Source organism: Chiloscyllium plagiosum, unplaced genomic scaffold (assembly GCF_037043375.1).
Source record: "Chiloscyllium plagiosum isolate Xiang-an unplaced genomic scaffold, Cpla_swu_hap1 HiC_scaffold_32, whole genome shotgun sequence".
NCBI classification, from domain to species: domain Eukaryota; kingdom Metazoa; phylum Chordata; class Chondrichthyes; order Orectolobiformes; family Hemiscylliidae; genus Chiloscyllium; species Chiloscyllium plagiosum.
The window spans coordinates 48,852,289-48,879,536 of NW_028270170.1; the positions used below are offsets into that span (position 1 = coordinate 48,852,289).

At 45.1% G+C, this 27,248-nt stretch overlaps 1 protein-coding gene across 4 annotated transcripts; it reads right to left on the minus strand.

Annotated features, from left to right (window-relative positions):
- Positions 1-1,275: 1,275 nt before the first annotated feature.
- Positions 1,276-25,552, minus strand: ccdc47 (coiled-coil domain containing 47). Of its 4 annotated transcripts, none has more exons than XM_087977984.1 (13): positions 25,250-25,550; positions 15,915-16,183; positions 13,009-13,113; positions 12,320-12,494; positions 11,660-11,781; positions 9,927-9,992; positions 9,598-9,699; positions 8,567-8,677; positions 7,456-7,541; positions 6,495-6,553; positions 5,986-6,095; positions 5,181-5,348; positions 1,276-1,668 (listed from the first exon to the last, which is right to left on the minus strand). In XM_087977984.1, the coding sequence occupies exons 2-13, from the start codon at positions 16,170-16,172 to the stop codon at positions 1,588-1,590; spliced, it is 1,443 nt and encodes a 480-aa protein (XP_087834110.1). In that variant the 5' UTR covers positions 16,173-16,183; positions 25,250-25,550; the 3' UTR covers positions 1,276-1,587. The 4 variants fall into 4 exon arrangements, with proteins under 4 accessions (XP_087834110.1, XP_043531300.1, XP_043531301.1 ...); XM_043675365.2 differs by having other exon boundaries at positions 25,172-25,550; XM_043675366.2 differs by lacking the exon at positions 25,250-25,550 and adding an exon at positions 19,335-19,422.
- Between the last annotated feature and the right edge of the window lie 1,696 nt (positions 25,553-27,248).

Below are 27,248 nucleotides of genomic sequence, written 5' to 3' on the forward strand. Positions count from 1 at the left end.
GATTTTTAAGATGTGCCACTGTATTCATTTCTTCTTTTCTTTATAGGATTGTTTCATCTGGTAAGGATGGCACCTGCAAATACACTGATGTTTTTCAGTTAGCAATTTGCCAATGCCAGTGTAGTTCCTGGCTGTCGACAGTTGGCCCACATGGAGCCAATGTGGGGCAAGAGGTCAGTAAACAGTATCGAGAACACAGCCAACTCACCAGTTGACCTTGTCCATCACAGAGATTGTTCTCAGCTTCAAAGGCCGATGGGTTGGATAATTAAAGTGACAAGAGATGACCAGGCTCCTGTATTACTGAAAGGCACCCATGCCTACATCTGAATAGTTTCAAGTTAATTTGCAAAATCCTATTCCTAAAATCACTGGATATTGATTGAGTGGGAAGTGCATCAAAGTGGTTGCAGTGGAGAGAAGTTCACCCTTCTAGGAGAACTGAAACATTTCTAATTCAGCTTAGGTGCTTCAGAGGCAGGTCCAACATTGGGTACATGTCAAAATATCTATTTGAACAAAGGAACTGCTGCGCACCTTAAACTGGAGCCAGACCTAATATAGCAGCAGCAACATCTCCACCACATGCCAAGGGGTTATTTTTCAACCACTCATTTTTTGTCTCTATTTAAAGCGGCTGCTGGCATAAGGTTTGGTTGTGGGAATGATGCCCACTCTGTGGTTTTAAGTGACTTTTCTTCCTGAAAGATTTATTGGTCGACTGTTCAACGAGTGCTAATCTTACCTTTGCCTGAAGTCCAAATGTGGAATTCCAGTAAAATAAGGACTAGGCGGAAGGGGGTTGAAACAAAGGTGGCGAATCTCTGACAAATGTTTTCCTCCCAAATGCAGGACTGTCCTAATGTGGCCCTCTCCAAGTTCAACTTTGATCAGTGATGAGTCCATCACACACCTTGCTGAACACTTTATCACCCAGGCCTGTCTTTGACAGGCTTCAATGCCTGTTGTGATTTCCCTACTCAGTGTTTTCAATGCATCTTCAGCACAAACCTGAACCAAGCTCCTAATCTACTCCTTAGTGTTGTGTTGCTAAACCAGTTCACTAATGACACCAGCCAACAAGGGAATCAGTAAACTACTCCTGTAAACAGATAAAGATAACAGTCTGAGATAAATTTAACGGAGGTCTGCATTGATGACCATCTGGAAATTGGGAGATAAAACCATGGATCAATGAACCCACCCACAAGTACCACAGTAAAGTCCCTAACAGAGTCTACTGTTTGGCTTATGGCTGACTGTAAATCAACAGCTTAAACTCAAGCTCTGTTTGAAGTTGGCAAGTTAGAGTGGGGTTGGATGAGATGGCATCCAGTCCCAATGCCACTCTGTCGAGTTTCATGCAGAATCGAGGGTGGGATGTAGAGTAAGAGGGAGGAAAATTAATTTTGCCAAGTGTTTTTTTTAAAAGTGGCAGGTGTGGAGCCTGCTGTATAAATTGCTGATTATTATCCAGGTGCCCTGAGGTTACTTTTTTTTTCCATGAAATCAAACATTTCAATTTGATGTGGGTTTGAGCTCTGGCAAGGAAGCAGTCTCCTCCCCTCCTCCAGGCAGCTGGGTGTTCTACATTGCTTTCACTTTGATCTGCTTCATTTTCATCTGACGTTTCTCCAGTTTCTTCTGCTCACGGCGAAGAGCAGCCTCCTGCAATGGGAGAACACACCAATACATCAGCTGGAGGGACAGAGGGGAAAGGAAACCCTGCAGCAAACCTCACACCTCAGTGACTATCTAACCGAGGCTGAGAAGGGACACCAACAGTGACAGCAAAGTGATCAACTCTTCACTGTTAAAAATCACACAGCACCAGGTTATAGTCCACCAGGTTTAACTGGAAGCACTAGCTTTCAGAGCGCTGCTTCTTTATCAGGTGATCACAACCACCTGATGAAGGAAGTGTTGCTCCGAAAGCTAGTGCTTCCAATTAAACCTGGTGGACTATAACCTGGTGTTGTGTGATTTTCAACTTTGTCCACCCCAGTCCAACACCAGCTCCTCCACATCAGAACACCTCACCGCCCTTTGACATGACTGGCAAGTCACTGATAAATACTGGCATAGCCAGCAACACACACATCCCATGAATGAATAACTTTCAAAATGTTACCAGTTACCAAGTGTGGTGAAACGGTTAAAAATTATGTCCCAATACATGTGTGAATCTAACCGGAATGGAGGTGTTGCTTAGTCCCGTGTGAATCTTATTACACACCTCCCCGTGTGAATCTTCTTATCTGTATGTAACCAGAATGGAATGTGTTTTTTAGCCTTGCTCTGCTGTTCACATGAATGTTTATATCTGGAAAAGAGTATATCAGCTGGAAAAGTCTCCAGTTCGGTGAGTCTGCTCCGGGGTTACGTTTAACCGCCGAGCGTGGGTTGTTGGCAACCGCTCTACGAGAACTGACGGCTCCCAGTTCCGGTAACATGTAGAGTGAGTATAAGCCAGACCCGTTGTGGCGACGCTGCGGGGAATAAAATGCCCATATTCTAGCAGACTCGCCTCTTGGTCGTTTGTTCTGTGTCAGACTACTCTCCTACGAACCTGACCTTGAGAATTTTTTAAAACATTTGGCGTAGTCGGCAGGATCAATCGCAATTGAGGAGAGATTTTGATACAGAACAATGTTTTGGAAAAAGACTAAGAAACCAGAAGAACAAACTGTGGAGGTCCCGACCGTCCCGGGATGGCATGGATGTGGGCATGTACGTGGCAGTTTGTTTGAGAGAGGATCCCAGTCCTGCCGAAGAACCCCTTGCCTGGGGTACAGCGGAGGATGTGGGCATGTCCAAAAAGCTGAAGCAGAGTTAACAGAATTGAATGGGATTGAACTGAACTGAACTGAGTGGAACTGAAGTGAATCAAATTGAACGGAACAAAATGGAACTGAGCTAAATTGAATTGAAATGGACGGAACTGAATTGAACTACACTGAATTGACTGAACTGAAATTAACTGAAACGAATTGAACTGAATTAAGCATAATGTAACACATGTATTGGGCCAAGCAGTGGAATGTGGTGTAAAATTATGTCCCAATACATGTGTGAATCATAATGTAACACATGTATTGGGCCAAGCAGTGGAATGTGGTGAAACTGTTAAAAATTATGTCCCAATACATGTGTGAATCTAACCGGAATGGAGGTGTTGCTTAGTCCCGTGTGAATCTTATTACACACCTCCCCGTGTGAATCTTCTTATCTGTATGTAACCAGAATGGAATGTGTTTTTTAGCATTGCTCTGCTGTTCACATGAATGTTTATATCTGGAAAAGAGTATATCAGCTGGAAAAGTCTCCAGTTCGGTGAGTCTGCTCCGGGGTTACGTTTAACCGCCGAGCGTGGGTTGTTGGCAACCGCTCTACGAGAACTGACGGCTCCCAGTTCCGGTAACATGTAGAGTGAGTATAAGCCAGACCCGTTGTGGCGACGCTGCGGGGAATAAAATGCCCATATTCTAGCAGACTCGCCTCTTGGTCGTTTGTTCTGTGTCAGACTACTCTCCTACGAACCTGACCTTGAGAATTTTTTAAAACACCAAGGTGTATGGATCCATAAATTATTATAAATTATTCCTAAGAATGAATAAAATAAATCAGGTGGAGTAGACCTTTCAGCCCCCAGCCCCTTTGAATCAATAAGGTCATAGCTGATTGGATTGCAACTTCAAGACCCACCCAGCTTTCATAACCTTCCACCCCCTTGCTCAACAAGAATCTCTACTTCAGCCTTAAAAATATTCAAGAACTCTGCTTCCACCACCTTTTCAAGGAGATGGTTGCAAAGACTCTCAACCTCTCCCACAGAAACAATTTTATCCAATGTCAGTTTTAAAATGGGCAAACCCTGATTTTTAAACATGACCCCTAGGTTTTAGATTTTCCCAGAGGAAACATTCTCTTCATATCCATGCTGTCACGATCCTTCAGGATTTTAAACTGTTGCCATCAAGTCACTAATTACTCAGCTAAACTCCAGCAGACACAGTACAAGCTTAACCTGTCCAGCAACACACCATTCCAGGTGTAGTCTAATAAACCGCATTAACAGCCTTCTTTTAAGGAGGTGACCAATACAGTGCACAGTACTCCAGATGCGGTCTCACCAGTCCCCTCTACAAGTGAAGCAAAACCTCCCTATTATGTTCAATTCCCCTCGTGATAAATGGCAACATTCTATTAGCTTTCCGAATTGCTTGTGGGAGCTACATTCTAACTATTTGTGGTTCAAGTATCAGGATACCCAGATCCCTCTCCATACCACAGCAACCTTCCACCATTTAAATAATACGCTTGCTTTTTGTTCTCCACCAAAAGTTGGCCACTTCATATTTTCCTGCATTATACCCAAATAATCACATTTTTTGTCCACCTATTTTTTTTTTGTAACCTCCTGCCCTTTTCATAACTTAGCTTCCAACCTATTTTTGTGTTGTCAACAAGTTTGGCAAACATATCTTCTGTCCCTTCATTAAATAATTTATATAAATTGTGAACAGTTGAGGTTCCTGCAGCACATTTTGCCAACCTGAAAAAGACACATTTACACCTACACTGTGCTTTCTATTAGCCAGCCAGTCTTCTCGCCATGCCAACCTGCTATCCCCTACATTACAGATTATTAGGAAGAATCAGGGCAGCATCAAATGTTAACTCTGCCTCAGTTGGAGCACCTGACACCACCGCAGGGTATGCATTGCTACTCCCCATCTAAATCCAAGAACACAGTAACCCTGCTGTAATAGACTTGTCCTATGCTTCAGTTGTACTTTCAGCAGGTTTCTCTCCTCCAATATACACACACACACTGAACAGACAGGCATCAAGCAGCAAGCTCATGTCAAATACACTGTGGCTTTATGATGGGCAAACTGGTAAGAACCTTCGGATTAGGCAAGGTAGACTCATGACAGCACAGCAGGGTCTACATTGACCAGGTTTCTGGTTCAAATCCTCTCTGCGTGGTGACGTCAGCCAGCAGCATCAAACTCAGCCACTTTGCTGTGAAGTGACAGGACAAAGGTATAAGGCCCAGAAATGATCAGACAGAGACCACAGAAACTCACATGAGATGGATTTGAATGAAGCAGTGAGAAATGAAAAGCAAAACGAGTGACTGACAAGGTTGGAGCAGTGCCAGAAGGAGTTTGTACCTCAAGTCGGCGCTGTTTCTCAGGGTCCTCCTCATTCATGATCCTTTCTTTCTCCGCTCGCTTCTTCTCCTCCCTGCGTGTTTGCGCAGCTTCTTGACGTTGTGCATGCGTCATCTTTAGAAAGTTCTCCTCCACACGAGCACGATTCTTATCAGCTTTTATTTTACCCTGGATGAGGGGTGATGGTGGAATGCAAGAAAATCAAGCACTTACTTGCACACAGCACTTAGGAGCAAAGGAAACCTAAACCAAACAGACAACAGTTCAAGGCAGCAGTTCACCATCACCTTCTTAAAAGTAACTCGTGACAGGCAATTAATGCTGGCCCAGCCAGTGAATCCTTCCTCTCATAAATGTATAAAGAGAAGTGGAAGCGATGGTTGGAGGAGGAGGGGTCAAGGTGGTATAAAAGGAGGTGGAAGAGTATCTTTAATGTCAATTAGTACATAATCGCTGTTGGATATTTATGGTCATTGTATCTTCAACAGGACAAGTGCAAATACATGTTTATCAAATTCAAAGTAAACAGATTTGTTTGACAAAGTCATTGAGGGTTGAAGCATGTAAATGAAAGTGAGGGATTAACTAAGTGGTACTATATAACCTCAATGCTATCGTAAACAGCGGTCATGTGGGGAGGGAGGGAGAATGTGGTGGTGGAATCAGAATGGACATACAAGCGAGCAAACTACAAATTGGTCTCTCCAGTCTAACAGAATACTGGACGATTGTGAAAGTAACAAGTCTTGCTGGGGCAGTTGTGCATTGAGAACAATGAAGCAAAACACGTGAAATGTGCTCTCACCTCTCTATTCAGACGATACTTCTTTGCTTTGTCAATGCTGTGAATAACCATATTCATTAACGGTAACAAGGACTCCATATCCTTTGGAGAAGTGTTGCCGGTTCCAGGCACTGCGCAGAATAAACATGCATCAAGGTCTAACCTCAATCACAGTCAATCACTTTATACAACCAGAAACAGCTTCATGGCTTAAAATATCCAAACTGGACGGACTTGATCTCAGGACTGGCCTGAATTTCCAGGACCTGCCGTTTGGCCCATCATGTCCAAAGCTTTATCATGCATCAATACAATCTTAATTCAATTGTTCCCATTTTAATTTACAAGGTTTAAATGTCGATTTCTGAATTTAGAAGAGTCATAGTGGATGTGAAATGTTAACTCGGTTTCTCTCTCCACAGAAACTGCCAGAACGGAGTTTGTATTTTTATTTCAGATTTCCAGCATCTTGCTTTTATTTTACCCTTAACTGTAGACAGGCTGCACAAACGTCTTCCCCAATAACTTACCATTAAATGTAAACAGGAGGGTCTTTTTAGTGTCAGGCAGCTTGAGGGGCTGACCCTCTCTAAACAAAAAGGGGAGGAAAAAAGAATTAAAGAGGCGCAGAGGAAGCTTCCTCCTAACTATGAACAAGGGACACAGTGCTAAATATTCCACATTTAGTCAAACTATAAATATATAGTAACTAAAACATATTGATTTTAATTTAGTGCAGCAACAATTCATCACCCCTTTGCTTCTCCCACCAAAACTGAAAGGTTTGAGGCATTGTCACTAGTCGCAAACACAAGCTCTGCACCATGGCATTCCAGTGATTTTTATTTTCTGACCTCCCATTAGAAGTTAAGAGGATTTCTGATCTTAAGAAAAAGTGAAAAGTTATCAAGGCATGAATACAGATTTGGAGATTACAATTTGAGCAGCCATGATGTTAACAAGTGATGAAGTAGGAACGGTGGGCTGAATGACCGATTCACGCTGTTGGTTTGTAGGATTAATGTAGCAGCAATCTAGACCAGGGTCCTCAGGGACATGCTTGCTTCCTAAAGGTGTTATCGGCTACAGATTTCACAGACAAACAGTGACATCCAGTCCTTCTCCCAAGACCGTGAGCCAAAATACAGATTGGTCAAATTGCCTGATAACAGCACATCACCAGGAACCTGGATAACGGTTTCCAGACTAGGTCAGGGATTCAGAAGCTCATGGTAGTCTCCCACTGCTGCCCCCAGACAGATTAGCTGACTATGGTTCACCCCCATCCCTGCACCCATCCCAAATTTCAAACTGGCTCAGAATGCCCCTGGACCCTCCACCAAGCGCTTTGAACATGTCAGCATTGCTCCACCCACGCTGTGAATGAACACCCTTCCCCCCCCCCCAACCTCGCAATATTCCAGAATCAGACAATTACAAAATCCTTAAGAGTTCACATAAATAATTCATGCTGATCTCAGTAATACCTACTCTTGAATAATTTTAGCCCCAGAGAACTGGTCCGAGAAATGAACAGACTCAATCTTGTCAGCGTGGCTGGACAGGAAATGCACCATCTGGGATCAGCAAAAGAAAACAACCAGATATTTTAACAGACAAGAAGTTCTAGAAAGTACCTGACGACAGCTAAGAAACAGAACTCTTATGAAAAACTATCGCTGTATAAACTGAAGCATGGATGGACTGGCACAGAGGAAGCATTGCCTACTAAGGTATCGGTCACGCAATGAGTTGGATACTGCACTTTCACAACTGTAGCCTGAGCACAAATTGTAATGTAATAGATTCAGTGGGGTGAACCATTTTGCTGCATAGAACGCTGCTATAAAAAAGACAGTTCCCAGTTTGCAACGACATAGAAAACAGAGAAAGGATAGAGCAATTGTGGGGAATCAGCTCGCCAGATTAGGGCAGGACTCCATTGACAAGTACATGGTGAGGGAGCTTTAATCTGCTTCTCAGCTGCATGGTACCTGGCCAGAAGTGTTTCAAACAAAAAGGAAAATGGATGTTGGAATTCTGAAATAAAAGCAGAAAATGTTGAAAATCCAGCTGGTACCTGGGGCAGCATGGGGCTCAGTGGTTAGCACTGATGCCTCACAATGCCAGGGACCCAGGTTCAATTCCAGCCTCTGGCAACTGTCGGTGTGGAATTTGCGCATTCTCCCCCTTTATGTGTGGGTTTTCTCCGGGTGCTCCAGTTTCCTCCCACAATCCAAAAGATGTGCAGGTCAGGTGAATTGGCCATGCTAAACTGCCCATAATGTTAGGTGCATTAGTCAGGGGTAAATATAGGATAGGGGAACGGGTCTGGGTGGGTTACTCTTTGGAAGATCAGTGTGGACTTGTTAGGCCGAAGGGCCTGTTTCCATACTGTAGGGAATCTAATCTAATCATACCTGTAACTTAAGCAGAGAATCTTTGTTGAATCCATACAAGTTCGGTACTTAACTCTTAACTCTCTCACAATTTACCTGACAAAGGAGCAGCGCTCCAAAAGCTTTTGATTTCAACTAGATCTGTTGGACGATAACCTGATGTTGTGAGACTTCTGACTTCACCCACAATTCAGTACACTCACCCTGTTGTCTAGGATACCTTCGGTTACCTCACCCATCTCAGACAGGATCGATAAGGAATCAGGAAGCCCAAACTTAATCCCTGACTTGGGCTTATCGCTGCAAAACTCACTCTAGAAGAGAAAGGAGAAGTGTGTTTAAAAGCTCTTTGACAAACAGCAACCACAATCACTCAGGTAACAATTGGAGGGCCAGAGGTTATTCTTGGAGTAAGTTTTTAGTCATTAACAGAACAGAAATAAACACATCAATCAGGGAAGGGTTGATGGCAACCATTTTCCCTGCCATTGATGAAGGGTCAGTGTAAAAAGGGATATTAAATTTACCTTCTGATTGCCAGCAGTATTGATGTTATTTCAGAAAGTTTACATGTGCAGTGCAGGTTAAGCTCAAACGTTGGGACCACAAAACCCAAGGCAATAATGGAGGTTGAACCAAGTTACCATAGCCATGCTCCCACTCTAATGGCTCTCAGTTCTGACTAATGGGTCACATCAATTTTCAAGCTTTGAAATGGGATCACAGTGGGATTACGTTTAGGAAGCACTCGGCTAGCGTCTATGTTTATCTGTTTGCTATCTGTGCTTTCAGCAATAATTAAACAGCAATATTCTCAATGATTGCCATCCTTTCCTCCACAGGAAAATAACTGGATTTTCGACAACGTTAAACTTGTGATATGCAGTAATATTAGGTTAGCCCTCTCGATTCCCTGCAGCAATTCAATTAGGTCGTGGCTAATATACACCTCAACTCCATTTTTGAGATAGGTGTAAGGGAGGGAAAGCATTACCCAACGCTGTCAACGCTTGTGTCTTGAAAGCACTGGACTGTTAGTAATGGTGTACCAGTTACAATGATGAAATCGCAACTTCTGAAACATAAAATTTGTGCTAACTGCATCAGGATTTAATACATCACATGGCGGTGGCATACACTACCAGCATGAATCCATGCATTCATGCCAGTTTACCAAATGCTATAAGCGATCCATCAAAAATTACAGCACTCAGGATGGTCTATTACTACGTACCAAATCCTGCATCTCCTTCTGCATCCGGACCATGGCCTTCCGTGATCCAATAGCAAACACATAGGTGTCCATGTCTTCCTCATTCATTGTCACTTTGATTTGCTACGGAGGGAATCAAAACAAAATCTCATTTCCACTAAGTTTGTTTTGTCTCACTTCTACTACTACCATAAGAAGCACATTCATATTGCAAAGCAATGATATGTGGGAGACAGGAAGACAGGTAAGCAGAGTAAGAGAGGCAGAGTGAATGAGACTGTGAAGTAAATTATATTGAACAGTGGAGCAGGTTTCATGGCTTACTCCTGCTCCGCTGTTACCGTACGTACCACTTGATCACTGGCTGGCCTCATCATCCTTGCAAGTACGTTTAACAAATCCTGCCGTTTCAAAAACTAGAAAAGAAGTTACATGTGGTTACAATAGCAGCAAACAAACTTTTCTCATCTGCAGGGAATCACATGTTCCACAGATGTGCTTTGTGTACCTTCGAGGAGAAAGTGAGGTCTGCAGATGCTGGAGATCAGAGATGGAAATGTGTTGCTGGAAAAGCGCAGCAGGTCAGGCAGCATCTAGGGAACAGGAGAATCGACGTTTCGGGCATTCCTGAAGAAGGGCTAATGCCCGAAACGTCGATTCTCCTGTTCCCTAGATGCTGCCTGACCTGCTGCGCTTTTCCAGCAACACATTTCCATCTTTGTGTACCTTCCCCATGATTGATTACAACCAACGTATTCCAGACTACGTCTATTTATGCTCTTCACCACTGCTTTTAGATTTTCATTCACAGGTTTACCAATTCCAGCTGCAATGCTAACCTAGTTTTCCTCACTAACTTGATACATTCAAGGTGGTGATATGGAGAGTACAGGACCAATGTATTCTAATAAGGGAACAGGGTAAGCCAAATGAATCCAGCAATTCCTGGATTTTGACGATGTACAGGATTGGATAGAGAAAAAGGGAGGCTCATAGCAGATAGCAAGAGCTCACAACAGCAGAAGCTCTAGAAGAGTATAGAACTTGAAATCAGTGAGGGGAATGATATGCGCATAGGAATCAGGGAGAGGAGCTGCAATACGATTAAAGAAATAGCATAGACAGAGAGGACATTCTGGCAGCTTGAAAGTAGATAAAATTCCCAGGAACAGATTAAATGTATCCCAAGCGGTTGAGAGGCAAAAGCTTATGCTCGAAACATTGACTCTCCTGCTCCTTGGATGCTGCCTGATAGGATAGGCTGGATAGAGTGGGTCTATTTTCACTGGAGTCTAGGAGTTTAAGGGGTGATGTTATAGAGGTTTATAAAATCCTGAGGAGTATAGATAAGGTGAATAGTAAAGGTCTATTCCCTTGAGTGGGTGAGTTCAAAACTAGGCAGCATATTTTTAAGGTGAGAGGAGAAAGATTTAAAAGGGACCTGAGCGACAACTTTTTTCCACACAGAGGCTGGTTCATGTGTGACATGAGCTGCCAGAGGACGTGCTAGAGGCAGGTCCGGTTACAACATTTAAAAGATATTTGGAAGGTACATGAATATAAAAGTTTTAGAGGGATATGGGCCAAAGGCAGGCAAGTGGGATTAGTTTTGGAAAACTTGATCAGCATAGACAATGGACCGAAGGGTCTGTTTCTGTGCTGTATGACTCTCTGACCTGTGTATTTCCAATGTCTTGTGTTATTTCAGATAGCCAACTTTTGTGGTTAGATTTAATCCTTTACCTCACTTCAAATAAATGCCTTTTGTCCTGAAGAACATTTCAATCAATGTGATCCTTCATACTTAAGAATATTTGATTTTAACTGAGTCCTTTATCTGTGGTTTATAATTTCTCAGTCCATCTGATAAAACCACAAATTCAGAGCAAGTGCACTGATTGACATCGGGTCCACCTTCCCCAGATGTTCTTCATGCCAATGATAATCAAATTTGAAGTCAAGTAGAACAAAAGAATACTTAATATGTGAATTGTGGAAATCCAAAGAACAGTGTATTCACTTTGTTCACAACTTAAATCCCTGATCGAGGTCTTAAAGGCTAGATTCAAGCAGGTTCCCATACCTTTAGCTGAATGAGCATTCCCTCACAGCACACGCGTCCCGAGCACCACAGGTTGTAGATATGTTCATTTTCCTGTGTCAGTTTCCCTGTGCTGATGGGTTCTTTATTGATCCCATCATCTCCTGCAAACAAATAAAATCTCATCGGTTGCTATACTTTGCAACAAACACTCCCAGCTTCCCATCCATTCCAACAGAGGGAACTGTTAATGGAAAACCATTCAAACACTGGCCTATTATTACTCTAATCAACCAAAACCACTGCCTATTCAAAGTGCATCTACTGATTTGTCATTCCACCAAGTGCAGTACAGATCCAGTGGTTGGACAGATCCAATCTGAATATCACTAAGCTACTGTCTTGCTTAGATAATTTCATTTGATGCCTGCTGCCCTGGCTGAGGAAGGCCTAGGAAAAAGAAAAGTCCACTGTGGTGCCTGCTCCTGGTCATTGTTAAATGGTCAGCTTGGTTCAGTTCCTGAATCCTCTAGATGTGGAGCCTGGGCCCTCCTGTGTTATAGGACACTGCGCTGCACAGTTACTCACCTGAAAGTGGTGGTGACACCTGCAGAGCTTAACAGCACAAGCACTGTGGCCACTGATCAGATCTTCAACAACAGAACAAACCCTGAGCAAACAGCTTGTCATTCAGGCACTCACCAACAAGGGAAAAGTTAGTCTCCAGCAGTTCTTTGTGAGAGTTGAACCACGCAGTAGCCAGCCTGCTGTTTTTGTTTTTGCCTATGATGTAGTTCATGATGTAAGCCAACAGGCCTGTCACCATCAGAATCTCCATGTAGTAGCTTTCCCAGCTGTTCTGCAGATGATGCGGGACCTAACCGAGGTCAGGAGGACAACAATCAGAAATGTGAACTGGTGTATGAAAGACAATTCACTCAACCCAATCGCAATAATCTGCAGGATCCCAGCACCAACCCCAAACCCTTGGAAATACACTCCTTCCCCAGCATCACCTTCAGCTCTGACTCCTGGGATCTCTGTTCTGTGCCTCATGTCCTGTTCTCTAACCAAAATACCGCAGCAGCAACCTTGGCGTTGCTAGGTAACGTGCAACTCAAGCCAGCCAAGATTCTGCCCTTGTGCATTTTCTACATAGGACTTTTTTTTTAAGTGATGTATTTGAAGGCCAGTGACATTGAGCTGTTTTTGTCCCCCACAAGGAAACTGCAGTGTCAGGAATTGGGGGCCTAGCTGGGATCAGCTACGAATGGGGCTTGGGGTGCCTCCCAGCTAATACACCATGTTCCTTTACCAAACTGCAAATTCCCTGTGGGTCACTCAATTACCAGCAGAGACAACATGTGGTGTGATTGTCTCTGGGTACTTACATTAACAATTTTAATCGGATCTTTGCTTCTGCTGGAAGGTCTGTCCACCTCCTCGTAGCCTTCAAATTCTTCATCATCAAATGGCTCTCCTTCTGCATCTCCTTCCTGTTTCGTTAAAAAACGGTATTTTCAGAGAAAAACCCACGTACCACAAAGTTTTATTTTCCCTTTTTTGTCATTTGTGCGAATGGGGCTGAAAACAAGGTTTTTGGGTTTATAGCATAGACCCATTAGATTATTATGGTGTTTAATTTTACTCAAATAAAATTACTGTATTGTTAATAAACTTAAATATTTTGTTTGAATGAAAAACTGATGCTGAAAATTGATTATTTGCAAACTCTGGAATTGGTTATTCAAAAAATCTGGTGAGGCACCATTGGGTCAATTGCAGTTTTGAAAATTACCATGTTGTAAATACAGAGGTAGAAAGGCTGATTTAGTTCAGCTGTCTGTTTCTGCCAACTAAGCAAAAGTGAGGACTGCAGAGGCTGGCGATCAGAGTCAAGATTAGAGTGGTGCTGGAAAAGCACAGCAGGTCAGGCAGCATCCGAGGAGCAGGAAAATCAACGTTTTAGGCAAAAGCCCTTCATCAGGAATGAGCTCAGGATGCTGCCTGACCTGCTTTGCTTTTCCAGCACAACTCTAATCTTGACCCTTGTCTGTTTTCGGTGTCATTTTTACAATGTTGTTTCTGCCACCGGCTGGGCGGAAAGGTTGCCACATGAATAAACACAAATCTACATTCATTCATAAATCATACTTTATGAAGAAAAGGGCTAATCTAAATTCTTTACCCTATAACTACCTGCTTAGTTTTTCTTTTCACTCTGTCTTTCGTTCATTTCATCATGTTAGCGTTTAGTGCCAACGGAATTGCTCATTTCACTATGTGCATACCAACAAGCTATTAAATCTGGTTCCTTTGAGGGGAGTGAGTGAATGGAGATGTAAGAGAGTGATATCATAGTCAAATCCATTGCCCATCTCACCTGTTAATCAGCTGTGGGCTACTAGATAGTGATGTGTAGTCACAATCTGGCTCATTTTTCTGGGTCCAGATATGCAGGGTCAGCGTCATACCCTAACTGCTAGATGTCGGTATGTTGGATCAATACAAAGCAAAACTGGCTTTGCACCGCTTCAGCTTCTAATTCAAGGCAAGCTTATGAAGAACCAACTTCGCCTAGATTACTGGGAACGCAGGTATTTCATATGTTTGATGGAGAGGTAATGCTCTCCCTACATTATCCTGGTAGATGAGGGACAGTGCGACTGGCCACATCCAGGATGCTTGAAAAAACCCGCTGTGCTGCTCCCACATCTCTCAGTGCTGGGAGTCAGCTTCAGTTTTGAGAACTTACAGTGATAGATTTCCATGAGAGCAATTGGAGTTGACACCAATCAGCTACCTAATGGTGGACTAGGCTGTGACCAAATGGCCAGCTCATCCCTCACTTCAGGATCAGCCAATAAATTGAACAATGCTTTTTCATTACCATAGCAGCACTAATATTGTAAACAAATCATCAATTCATGCAGCAGCTTGGGTGGGAAAGGAAGCACTGGCTCAGTATGGAATTGGATAAGGGTAAGAGGAATTGGAACCGCATATTGTAATCAAATATGGTGTATATCAACTATAACTGGGGAAAAAAATCAAGTTACTACAAAGTTTTGCACTGAGAATAACAAACAAAACCAGGAAAATAGTCCTCATTGACCAAAACAGAACTTCAGAACTTAAAGCAATTATTAAAATATAATTACAGCCTGGCCAGAAGTGTTAATGAAATCACCAGGTGGGAAGGATCAGAGAGAGAGAAAATTGTATTAATTAGAGACAGCACGAGAACACAGGACTTAAATAGTGAAGTGGTCCTTAAAAACGCCCCTTTGCATTAGATAATGGAAGGATTGATCATATTACTGAGACTGCTATGGAGTAAAGCTAAGACTTTGTTCAAATAGAGCTCAAGACTTTTCAGATTATTAGGGATAATGATGGGCAAATAATAAGATTGTTTTCACCCCACTACATACTGGTGTCGAGAGACCAGTTTCAGTATCAGAAATAAAAAGGGTAGGAGCAACTCCTTTCTGCAATTTGGCAAAAATACAGAAGCTGGTGTTGAAAGTGCTCATGAACCCTTTACAGAATTTGATGATTGGTCAAAAATGAGGAACATTAAGCATTTAGGGATGTGGAGAGTAGGATTATACATCAAGTGACTGATGTGGTGGAGAACACTAGGGCTTGACTATGACTCTCCAACATTTGCCGTTCTCACTTTCTCCTAGTTGGTGAATGGAAAGACATGCACGTGTTCTGGAACATAATATTACCACAACCTTTCCTGTTCCAATGAACTGTACAGGCAGCAAAGCACTGCGTGAAAGAGGAACAAGAGGAACTTTGAGTTGCTCAACCAGTCAAAAAAATCATGGCTGACCTGGCTTTAACCTCAATTCTACATTTCTGCAAAAGAGAAAAAACAGAGTGTTTGTGTTTTGGATCTTCAGCACCCACAGTTCTGCATTTCAACATAATATTAATCATCTACCATCCCGTTGGTACTCAAAAATCTACCCCTGCCTTAAAAATATCTAAAGATTCTGCATCCACTGTCTTTTGGGGAAGAGAATTCCAAATGCTCTCAATCCTCAGGAGAAATCGTTGCATCATTTTTCTTACATGGGCAATCTCTTATTTTTAAACTGTGACTTGTAGTTCTAGATTCTCCCACAATAAGAAATATCTTTTCCACATACGCTCGAATAAGTTCCCTCAGGATCTTACATGGATCAATGCTGTATATTGGAGAACAGCAAAAATCTTGGTTCAATATTTCTGCATGCAAAAAAAATATAGGCACTTCTCAGCAGTCCCAGGATGTGTCACTTACTCCTGCAACATCTGAGTCCTCAAAGTCTTCCTGGTTTTCATCTTGATCCTCCACTTCTACGGTTGCCTCTTCCTCATCATCTTGAGCAGTAGTGACCTTCTGAACAGTTTCCTGGGGTACATCCTCACTTGTGTCTTCAAACTCTGCAAAGTCATTGTCATCATAATCAGCAATGTCATCGGTGTCCTCAAAGTCTTCAAACTTGCCAGCTGCAAGCCCACAGCTCAGCAAGAGATGAAACAGAAGGTAAAACTGCATGATGCTTCAGTCTGAAAGAAAACAAAGGTTCAGAACACAACAGCAAAAAAAAAGTGCATGCAACACAGCAGGTTCTTAAGTGTACCGTAAGATCAGTCTTTCAATGATGGTATCAATGATCCACATCACCATGTTAGCCACCTCAATTCTACTGCCCCATTGCACTTGTGGAACAACAAGTTGTCAATCTCAGTTGATATTTTCTATTGGCTGTAAGCCACATGACTAGTTTTGGGGCGGGTGCAAACAATCAGAAATCCATTTGCCTTTATGTGACACTATTCCTCAGTGGCTGAGTTCTAAGCTTAAGTTTGTACCCACAGGATGAAATCAATCAACATTCTCACACGCTGAATGCTGGAAAAAGTGTGATCCAAGCTACAGATCTTGCAACATCTTTAAGGGACTCAAAGGAAAGCTCAGTCTGCTGCTAACCTGCGAACTCCGTACTGTATATACTCATCTGACCTGTAGCTCAAGATGTCCCAATGCCTTGAAAACAAAAATCTTGATCTTCAAATTCTGCTACCATCTCATATTCTGGTATACCTGCATAGCCTGTGGATTTTGATTCTTTGCACACACCCCTTAGTGAACAAATATTCACAATTCAGCAAGCAACCTGATGCTGCACACAAGGTTATCACTTCATGCAGATATCTTATGGTTGCATCAGGTAGAGGCAGTTCACATTCAAGACAGAAAACAAGGTACTTCACAAATGTCACACCCAGGAGAAAATCCTAACTAAACATACATTCAAATTAATTAACTAAATGACTAAAAATGCACCTCAATGAACATGCCCATCTGCAGCAGCAATGTTAGCTTTCATCACTGATAATCAAGATTAACAACCTCAAAGATCACACGACACCAGGTTATAGTCCAACAGGCGTGTCGTGGTTTGTCGCGGGCTCTGAAAGTGTGTGCATGTGAGAACATCTTTGCTTCCAGATAGAAGCTCGAGGTCAACAGCATCTGAGGTTTGATTAGATCAGATTAGATTCCATACAGTTTCAAATAAAGCTGTTGGACTATAACCTGGTGTCGTGTGATTTTTGACTTTGTCCACCCCAGTCCAACACTGACACCTACACATCAAGATTAACAATGCCACTGTCAAAGGAGTGATGAGGGCCTTATGGGGATGGAAAGAAAGTGAGATTACTCTTTGTTGTGAAGAAAGTCAAGCAGGGATTTAATAACACTGTGCAAGGTTTTGATAAAGTAAATAAAGGAACTGCTTCCATTGTAGAAGGATTGGTAAACAGAGAACAGAAAACTGAGATTAGTAGCAAAATTACCATAATTGAAAGAAGAAAATGTAAGCAGTGGGCTGTGATTTGAAATGCACTACCCAGAAGAGCAGAACAAACCTATTGTGCAATAACTTTCAATAAGGAACTAAATGCAATTTGAAAAGGAAGTCTACAGGACTACTGGGGAAAGAGCAGATGAGTGGAACAAATTAAACAACTCCTCTGAAGATCCAGCATTAGCATAAACCAGATCGTACGATCCGAAAAACATTTAAAGTGGGCAATGGACACTTTCAGAAACCTTGCAGGACAATATTTAAGACTTGTGAAAACTTGCTTTGGAGTTTGGGCCAATGCCACGAGGTAAAATATGGATTCACTTGGAAACGTATACTGTGTATTGTACGGTTTAAATTAAAGAAAAACTGCTGCTGTTGACTAGTGTTTGGCTTGAAACAGAAACAACATTTACTAACAGTAACTCACATATTAATACTTGAAGGTTTTGAGACATTGGAGCTTCACGATCTCTGGACCAGAGGGTCCATCTTCAAGCCCCCACCAGGACTTGCCGGCCACAGGAGTGTTGGTGACTTGGTTTAACAGGCTGAAAACCAGCCCGCACATTCTTCCAACAATTCCCCAAAGAGAAAAGTGTATGCATGTGAGAACAGAGATGAAAAGAACTTGAAACATTTTTGCTTCAAGATATGAGCACTGGGTCAACAGCATCTGAGGTTGGATCGCCCATTCAGCCAATGTTTCCAATTCTCACCAGATTATTCCAACTGCAAAAATGCTGCTGGTGGAGAGCGGTAATGCTGGAGGCCAGTCTGTTACCTCTTTGATTTCATTGACTTCACTGCCCATCAGAAGCTGACAGGTCCTGCCTTTACATGATCTAACAGGACACAAACAAAACTCAGGGCTCCTCAAACAATAATAGGAGCAGCAATTCAGTCTTGCTCTGCCCTCGGAATTCTCCTGCATAAAAACTAAGCTGGAGGTGTTTTCAATAACAATGATGTCCTTATATTTGCTTATTATTTCAACTGGAAGAACATAGAATGTTCTCAAAGTGATAAATCCATCAGTTTATCACTCAGTACAGCATTCATCAAATGTTCAAGTAAAGAACAAATGGCAACAATCCAAAAATGGCAGCAGCATTTGGGAACAGCCTGACCAAAACAATACTCTCAACAATCGTTCAACTGTGGAACACAAGGGTTAAAGTATTGTCATCACCACAGCCACATACCTCCCCTTAACACACATCCACCCACCCACCCTTCGTAACCACCAATTGTGCACAGGGAAGGAAATCTGCCGTCCTTACCTGGTGTGGCATACACCTGACTCCAGGCTCTCAGCAATGTGGCAGACTCTTAATTGCATTCTGGGCAATTAGAATCAGGCAAGAAATGCTGATCTGGCCAATAGTGCTCATATAAATGAATAAAATAGGCTTGAAAAGCCATTGGTTTAACTTGGACTGTGTCAACAGCACGTCTCAGTTCACCAAAATAAACCCAGGAATATGCTGACTGACTGGCCGTGACAGTTGATTACATACACAAATACTTAACGGCAGGCATGATCCAGAACAGGAAAGAGCCTTCGTCCAAGAGCTCATATGGAATTTCTCCAAGTTGTCCTGGCCAGCCTCCTGGAAAAGGCTGTACCATGCCTCTCTTCCTATTGTCCTTCTATTTCTTTCCATCTCCAAAATATATTATTAAGCTCAACCCAAACTGACTTGTTACGTGAGCACTCCAGTCAAGGAATGCCAAAGTGAAGACATTTTCAAGTCAGTCCGAAACAATCACCCCTTAACTTGAGACCATAACCATCTGCTTATGGATTATTCTACTAGGAGAACTATTTGCTGGGCATATACCTGATCAAGGCACCTATGAATGCAAGTTTTTCTGGCTTCGTTCCTCAAAGGTCTGGCTTTAGTTGTTTGTAGGGTCTTGTCTAAAGGACTGACAACAAATAATTTTTTTGCATCACCATTTAATATCTTGGAAGTTTGCATCAAATTATTGTTTTAGCTTCCAAATTCCAAGGAATGTAATGTTCTGATCATCCACTGTGACTTAACCCTGGGAGAGGATGCAGTGAGTATTTACAAGGCTAATTAGCATATCCTTTTTTATGTTTGCTGTTCACAAAACCCAAGGTGTGATTTAAACAACCATTTGTACAGCTACAATATAATTTCTACCCCCGGCTGTTTCAAACCTCACACTTGCCTACACTGAAGGGAGTTTGGCTCCTCCTTAGTGAAGATTGGCTTCGGAACAGGGAAAGGCCTAGATGGTAAGGTTGACATTTGTGTTAGTACTAAACTATAGACCTACAATAAAACTTTCTAAATCTCAATCTCTTGCTGCCTAATTCAACAAATGGATAATGGTCAAAAGGGATGGGCTTCTGAAGCAGTGCATTGAAACATTAACGAGGGATTGAGCTCTCTTAGATGTAAATAGGTAGGGCTTACTAACCCTGTAGCGCAGCCTTTGGAGAATAGTGCCTACAATATGGCAGAGTTTCACATTAAGATTGAACATGAAATAAGTAATTCTGAAACTCAGGTCTTAAATCTGAAAAGGCGACACACTGAAGGTATGAAGGAAAAACTGGCTATGGTGGATTGGTATTACCATCGACGACCTGAAGTTGATAAGCAACGGCTAGTATTTAACATATTACTATATAATTCACTTCAGATACACATTCTTCCAAGGCACAACGGGAAGGGTGAATGAATTGTGGCAAACTAAATAAGCTAAAGATTGCATTACACGAAAGGGTGGCTCAGAGTAACGCCAGAAAAAGCAGTAAGATTGGGAGCAATTTGGAACCCAGCAAAGCAGAACCAAGAAACCGATAAAAAGGAATGATTCGGAGATGCTGGTGTGGGACTGGGGTGGACAAGCTAGCTTTTGGAGCGTGCTCCTTCATCAGGTGGTTGTCAGGAGCAGTGCTCCAAAAGCTAGTGAGCTTCCAATGAAACCTGTTGGACTCTAACCTGGTGTTGTGTGCTTTTTAATTTTATAAAGAGGAAAACAATGCAAGGACCCAAAAACATAAAGGCGGTTGATACAAGCTTCCTTAGGAATGTAAAAAGGGAAAGCTTAGCGAGAGCAAATATGGGTCCACTACAGGTGGAGACAGGAGGATTTATTGCAGGGTACATGGAAATGTTAGACAGAACTAAACAATTCATCAAGAGGTCAGACAGCATCCGAGGATTAGGAAAGTCAATGTTTCAGGTCGAAACCTTTTGTCAGGACCCAGATGTTAACTGAGCTTCAAATCTGTGCTGTTTAATATATTATCCAGATTATATGAGCCTTAAACCCCTGACTGCATGCGATCAAATGTCTAGAATTCTCTATCCCAGAGTTTTCTGAAGGCTAGCTGGCACAGAAGTAGATTTGACGCTTGGGGCAAATCAGCCATGGTCTTGCTGAATGGACAAGCATGTGGAGCAAATAGCCTACACTGCTCTTAGTCCTTTTGTAATCCTGTACTGGTTAATCTCCATTAGCTCCACGACACCAATACATTCAATTCAAGACTCTGTCTCTCCACAGATCTCTCCATTTCATCATCACAACCTGCTCTCTTCTCCAACAGGTTCTTCACAAACTTCATTCAATCACCGACATTGCAACCCCAATCAGGCAATGTATCCCAACGACGCCCAATACCCGCCACCCCAACGACCCCCCACCACCCCAACGACGCCCAACACCCGCCACCCCAACGACACCCGCCAACCCAACGACCCCCAACACCCCCCACCATCCCAACGACCCCCAACACCCCCCACCATCCCAACGACCCCCAACACCCCCCACCATCCCAACGACCCCCAACACCCCCCACCATCCCAACGACCCCCAACACCCGGCACCCCAACGACCCCCAACACCCGGCACCCCAACGACCCCCAACACCCGGCACCCCAACGACCCCCAACACCCGGCACCCCAACGACCCCCAACACCCGGCACCCCAACGACCCCCAACACCCGGCACCCCAACGACACCTGCCAGCCCAACGACACACGACACCCGCCACCCCGATACCCAACACCCGCCATCCCAATGATGCCCAACATCTGCCAACCAACACCCGCCATCCCAACGACACCCGCCAACCCAACGACCCCCAACACCTGGCACCCCAACAACCCCCAACACCCGGCACCCCAATGATATCCAATACCTGTCATCCCAATAGCATCCAACAACTGCCATTCTCATGCAAGGTGAAGGCATTTATGGCAATTTCTTTAGTTTGCAGGAAACCTCAAGCAATAATTGAGCAGAATCTGCCTGCGCACTGCAGCCAATGTAACATGAGAATTATTTCAATTTGTCACTTGGTGTTATCTAATCTTTGCTTCCTCGTTTACCATGTCTTAGATTTGTTTTTAAACCATACAAGGTGTGAGGATAGAAAGGGAAGCAAATCCTTCTCTCCAGATGTCTCAACCTATGCTCTACCTCACATACCAAATATCTGAGGTTGAGAATCAATCAATTCCATCAAATTACTCAATGGTCTGTTGGAGCTTTCATGTCCAACAGGTCTTCATGACCCTGCACCTTTGCTCTTTTGTTTGAGAAAGTAGTACAGATATTTCTTTTTCTGGCAAGTGCTTATGTAAAAGGCCAACAAAATGGTTTTCTATTGTGTCTGAACGCAAGTTCAGGTGGTATACATTTAGATTGGAAATGTTCTCTCTGGAGCAGTGCTACTAGTTGGCTATAAAACTTACCTTAAGAGGGATACTAAAAGTGTTGTTAACACACACCAACACCCACAGATGCTTTTTCACTGCAACCAGCTCAAACAAAATCACTATATGATAGAGAGGCCTGTCAAGATACTGTATTGTGAAGATAGAATCACTCAATAATTTACAAATCATCTCAATGATGTGGATAAAGGAGCCAAATATTCAATTTGCTGATGACATAACAAGTAAGAGACTAAAATATTAAACGGACAATAAGTGGTCCTCAAAGGGATTTTGACAAGTTAAGTGAATGTGCAAAAATTTGGCACATGGAGTATAATGTAGGAAAATGTGAACTCGTCCACTTTAGCAGGAAATAAGTAAAAAACAGCATATTATTTAAAGAGAGAGAGAGATTGCATACGCCAGAGGTAGAGGGGAAATTTGGTATCCTACAGCACGAGTCACAAAAAGAGTGTGCAGGTACAGCAAATGGTCAAGACAATAAATGGAATGTAGTCATTTATTGCAAGAGGAATGGCATATAGAACTAGAGGTGTTTTGCTACAGTTACACAGGGCATTGGTGAGACTATAAATGGTATATTGCATACATCTTTGTGTCTCATTATTGAAGGATACTTCTGCCTTATAAGCAGATTCAAGAAGGTTCTCTCAATTGATTGCTGGGATAGAGCTGGAGGTTATCCTTTAAGGTTTGTACAGGTGGGGTCTGCAACCAATGGAATTTAGAACAGATTATCTTATTCATTCGTATAAGATCCTAATGAGACTTGACAGAGTGGATTGAGAAAGGATGCTTTCTCTTATAACAGGAAATAGAACTACACAAAGACAGTTGAAATTAATCAATTTTAAGATGGAGATAAGGAGAAATTATTCCTCTGAAAGGAAGGGTAGGCAAAAACGTGAAGCTGTAGACACAATCAAATCTTATGAAAAAGCACAGCAGGCTCAATAGGCCGAATGGCCTCTCCTGCTCCTAATTTTTATCATTTCCAGGAGAGATTCTCCCTTCACCACCAAGGGCAGATTGTAGTAATCCAGAGAGTAGCATGCAAAAACTGTTTAGAGGAGTCCAGCTCGGGTTTAGCAACTGGCCTCCTACTTTCTAACTGCCATTCACTATGCTTGAGATAAGACCGGGGGACACTTTGAAGGTGCATTGGACAGCGAAGAGGGTTACCTCAGATTACAAAGGGATCTGGACCAGATGGGCCAATGGGCTGAGGAGTGGCAGATGGAGTTTAATTTAGACAAATGTGAGGTGCTACATTTTGGGAAAGCAAATCTTAGCGGGACTTATACACTTAATGGTAAGGTCTTAGGGAGTGTTGCTGAACAAAGAGACCTTGGAGTGCAGGTTCATAGCTCTTTGAAAATGGAGTCTCAGGTGGATAGGATAGTGAAGAAGGTGTTTGGTATGCTTTCCTTTATTGGTCAGAGTATTGAGTACAGGAGTTAGGAGGTCATGTTGCGGCTGTACAGGACATTGGTTAGGCCACTGTTGGAATATTGTGTGCAATTCTGGTCTCCTTCCTATTGGAAAGATGTTGTGAAACTTGAAAGGGTTCAGAAAAGATTTACAAGGATGTTGCCAGGATTGGAAGATTTGAGCTATAGGGAGAGGCTGAACAGGCTGAGGCTATAGGGAGAGGCTGAACAGGCTGGGGCTATAGGGAGAGGCTGAACAGGCTGGAGCATCGGAGGCTGAGGGGTGACCTTATAGAGGTTTATAAAATCATGAGGGGCATGGATAGGATAAATAGACAAAGTCTTTTCCCTGGGGTAGGAGAGTCCAGAACTAGAGCAAGAGGTTTAGGGTGAGAGGGGAAAGAAACAAAAGAGACTTAAGGGGCAACTTTTTCATGCAGAAAGTGGTACGTGTATGGAATGAGCTGTTAGAGGAAGTGGTGGAGGCTGGTACAATTGCAACATTTAAGAGGCATCTGGATGGGTATATGAATAGGAAGGGTTTGGAGGGATATGGGCCGGGTGCTGGCAGGTGGGACTAGATTGGGTTGGGATATCTGGTCGACGTGGGCAGGTTGGACCGAAGGGTCTGTTTTCGTGCTGTACATCTCTATGACTCTAATGGGTGAGATTTTACACGTGGTCTTGATGTGGTGAAAATATCTATTTCATGCCTACATTTTTGGAAAGAAGGCTGTACATTAAACACTGGGTGAATAGTTTTCTTCTCTTACTATAGGTTTGAGTCACTCTTCACATTGCAAGATTAAAGTCACACACAGTATTCCGAAATAAGCAATTTGCCAAGTGTGGTCTATTCCTGATGAAGGGCTTTTGCCCAAAACGTCGATTTTCCTGCTCCTTGGATGCTGCCTGACCTGCTGTGCTTTTCCAGCACCACTCTAATCTAGATTTTGGTTTACAGCCTCTGCAGTCCGTGTTTTTACCTACTGGAAAGCATATGCCTATAAAAGGAACATGTTCCCCTAGCTTAATTGGTGGCACCACTAATCCAAATGTTTAATTTCGAAATATCCATGGTGGTGTTATCACAGTGGAATACAAAGCAAAGCAAAGTGCTGGAATAACTCAGCAGCATTTGTGGACTTAGGAAGGCCCAATGCCCTGGGATGCCATGGGAGGAGAGGATTTCCTATCCCATCCAATTCTACAGTTGACCTGGGATGACAGGGGCTGGGCACACTGGTTGAAAAAATTCCAACATTTAACTCCCTCAATTCTGCAATCCAACAATGGTACAAAATTAGCTGAACTTGCTCATAAAAAAAACATTTGACATAATCAAAAACAACTTAACAGTGTATATTACAAAGCTTCTTTTCCAAGAAGAATTATAGGATCCCCTACACTGCTAAAAGATACAATTCGGCCCATCGAGTCTGCATCAATGGTCAAGAAAGCATCCTACAGCTTGACTGAAACATTAAGTTTTTACAATGGCTAACCCATGAGTTTGCACATACCATAGAAGACAATTTTGTTTTCCATGGCCAATCAGCCTAACCTGTACAGCTTTGTACTGTATGAGGAAACAGGAGCACCTGCAGGAAATCCATGAAGACACAGAGAAGGTGCAAACTCCACACACACAGTTGCCCAAGGTTGGAATCAAACCCAGATCCTTCGCGCTGTGAGGCAGCAATGCCAATCAGTTTGCCACACTGTCAACCTTCAAAGGTTTGAGGCAGTTTAACAAGGAGGTTACTGCTAGGCTTTACTTTATGTTGAAATTCTCAGAAGACAACCGGAAAACTCCTAAATCAATAAATGTATCTCTACATTTGCTGATCACATTATACAATGAAAGAGGAGTCAGGCAGAGGGAAGAGGGAGGATCGGCAAAGGGACTAGCTCGGGTGAACGAAGTATGTAACTAGAGAGAGCGGGGGGGTGGGGAGAGAGCGCGCGGGGGTGTGGGGGGGGGGGGAGAGAGAGCGCGGGGGTGTGGGGGGGGAGAGAGAGCGCGGGGGGGGGGGGGAGAGAGGGGGGGGGAGAGAGAGCGCGGGGGGGGGGGAGAGAGAGCGGGGGGGGTGGGGGGGAGAGAGAGCGCGGGGGGGTGGGGGGGGAGAGAGAGCGCGGGGGGGTGGGGGGGAGAGAGAGCGCGGGGGGGTGGGGGGGAGAGAGAGCGCGGGGGGGTGGGGGGGGGAGAGAGCGCGGGGGGGTGGGGGGGGAGAGAGAGCGCGGGGGGGTGGGGGGGAGAGAGAGCGCGGGGGGGTGGGGGGGAGAGAGAGCGCGGGGGGGTGGGGGGGAGAGAGAGCGCGGGGGGGTGGGGGGGGAGAGAGAGCGCGGGGGGGTGGGGGGGGAGAGAGAGCGCGGGGGGGGTGGGGGGGGAGAGAGAGCGCGGGGGGGTGGGGGGGGAGAGAGAGCGCGGGGGGGTGGGGGGGGAGGAGAGAGCGCGGGGGGGTGGGGGGGGGAGAGAGAGCGCGGGGGGGGGGGGGAGAGAGAGCGCGGGGGGTGGGGGGGAGAGAGAGCGCGGGGGGGTGGGGGGGAGAGAGAGCGCGGGGGGGTGGGGGGGAGAGAGAGCGCGGGGGGGTGGGGGGGGAGAGAGAGCGCGGGGGGGTGGGGGGGGGAGAGAGAGCGCGGGGGGGTGGGGGGGGAGAGAGAGCGCGGGGGGGTGGGGGGGAGAGAGAGAGCGGGGGGTGGGGGGGGGAAGAGAGCGCGGGGGGGTGGGGGGGGGAGAGAGAGCGCGGGGGGGTGGGGGGGGAGAGAGAGCGCGGGGGGTGGGGGGGGAGAGAGAGCGCGGGGGGGTGGGGGGGGAGAGAGAGCGCGGGGGGGTGGGGGGAGAGAGAGGCGGGGGGGTGGGGGGGGAGAGAGAGCGCGGGGGGTGGGGGGGAGAGAGAGCGCGGGGGGGTGGGGGGGGGAGAGAGAGCGCGGGGGGGTGGGGGGGGGGGGAGAGAGAGCGCGGGGGGTGGGGGGGAGAGAGAGCGCGGGGGGGGTGGGGGGGGAGAGAGAGAGCGCGGGGGGGTGGGGGGGGAGAGAGAGCGCGGGGGGTGGGGGGGGGAGAGAGCGCGCGGGGGGGTGGGGGGGGAGAGAGAGGCGCGGGGGGGTGGGGGGGGGAGAGAGAGCGCGGGGGGTGGGGGGGAGAGAGAGCGCGGGGGGTGGGGGGGGAGAGAGAGCGCGGGGGGGAGAGAGAGCGCGGGGGGGTGGGGGGAGAGAGAGCGCGGGGGGTGGGGGGGGGAGAGAGAGCGCGGGGGGGTGGGGGGGGAGAGAGAGCGCGGGGGGGTGGGGGGGGAGAGAGAGCGCGGGGGGGGGGGGAGAGAGAGCGCGGGGGGGGGGGGGGAGAGAGAGCGCGGGGGGGTGGGGGGGGAGAGAGAGCGCGGGGGGGTGGGGGGGAGAGAGAGCGGGGGGGGAGAGAGAGCGCGGGGGGAGAGAGAGCGCGGGGGGGGAGAGAGCGCGGGGGGGGGAGAGAGCGCGGGGGGGGAGAGCGCGGGGGGGGGAGAGAGAGCGCGGGGGGGGAGAGAGAGCGCGGGGGGGTGGGGGGGAGAGAGAGCGCGGGGGGGTGGGGGGGAGAGAGAACGCGGGGGGGTGGGGGGGGAGAGA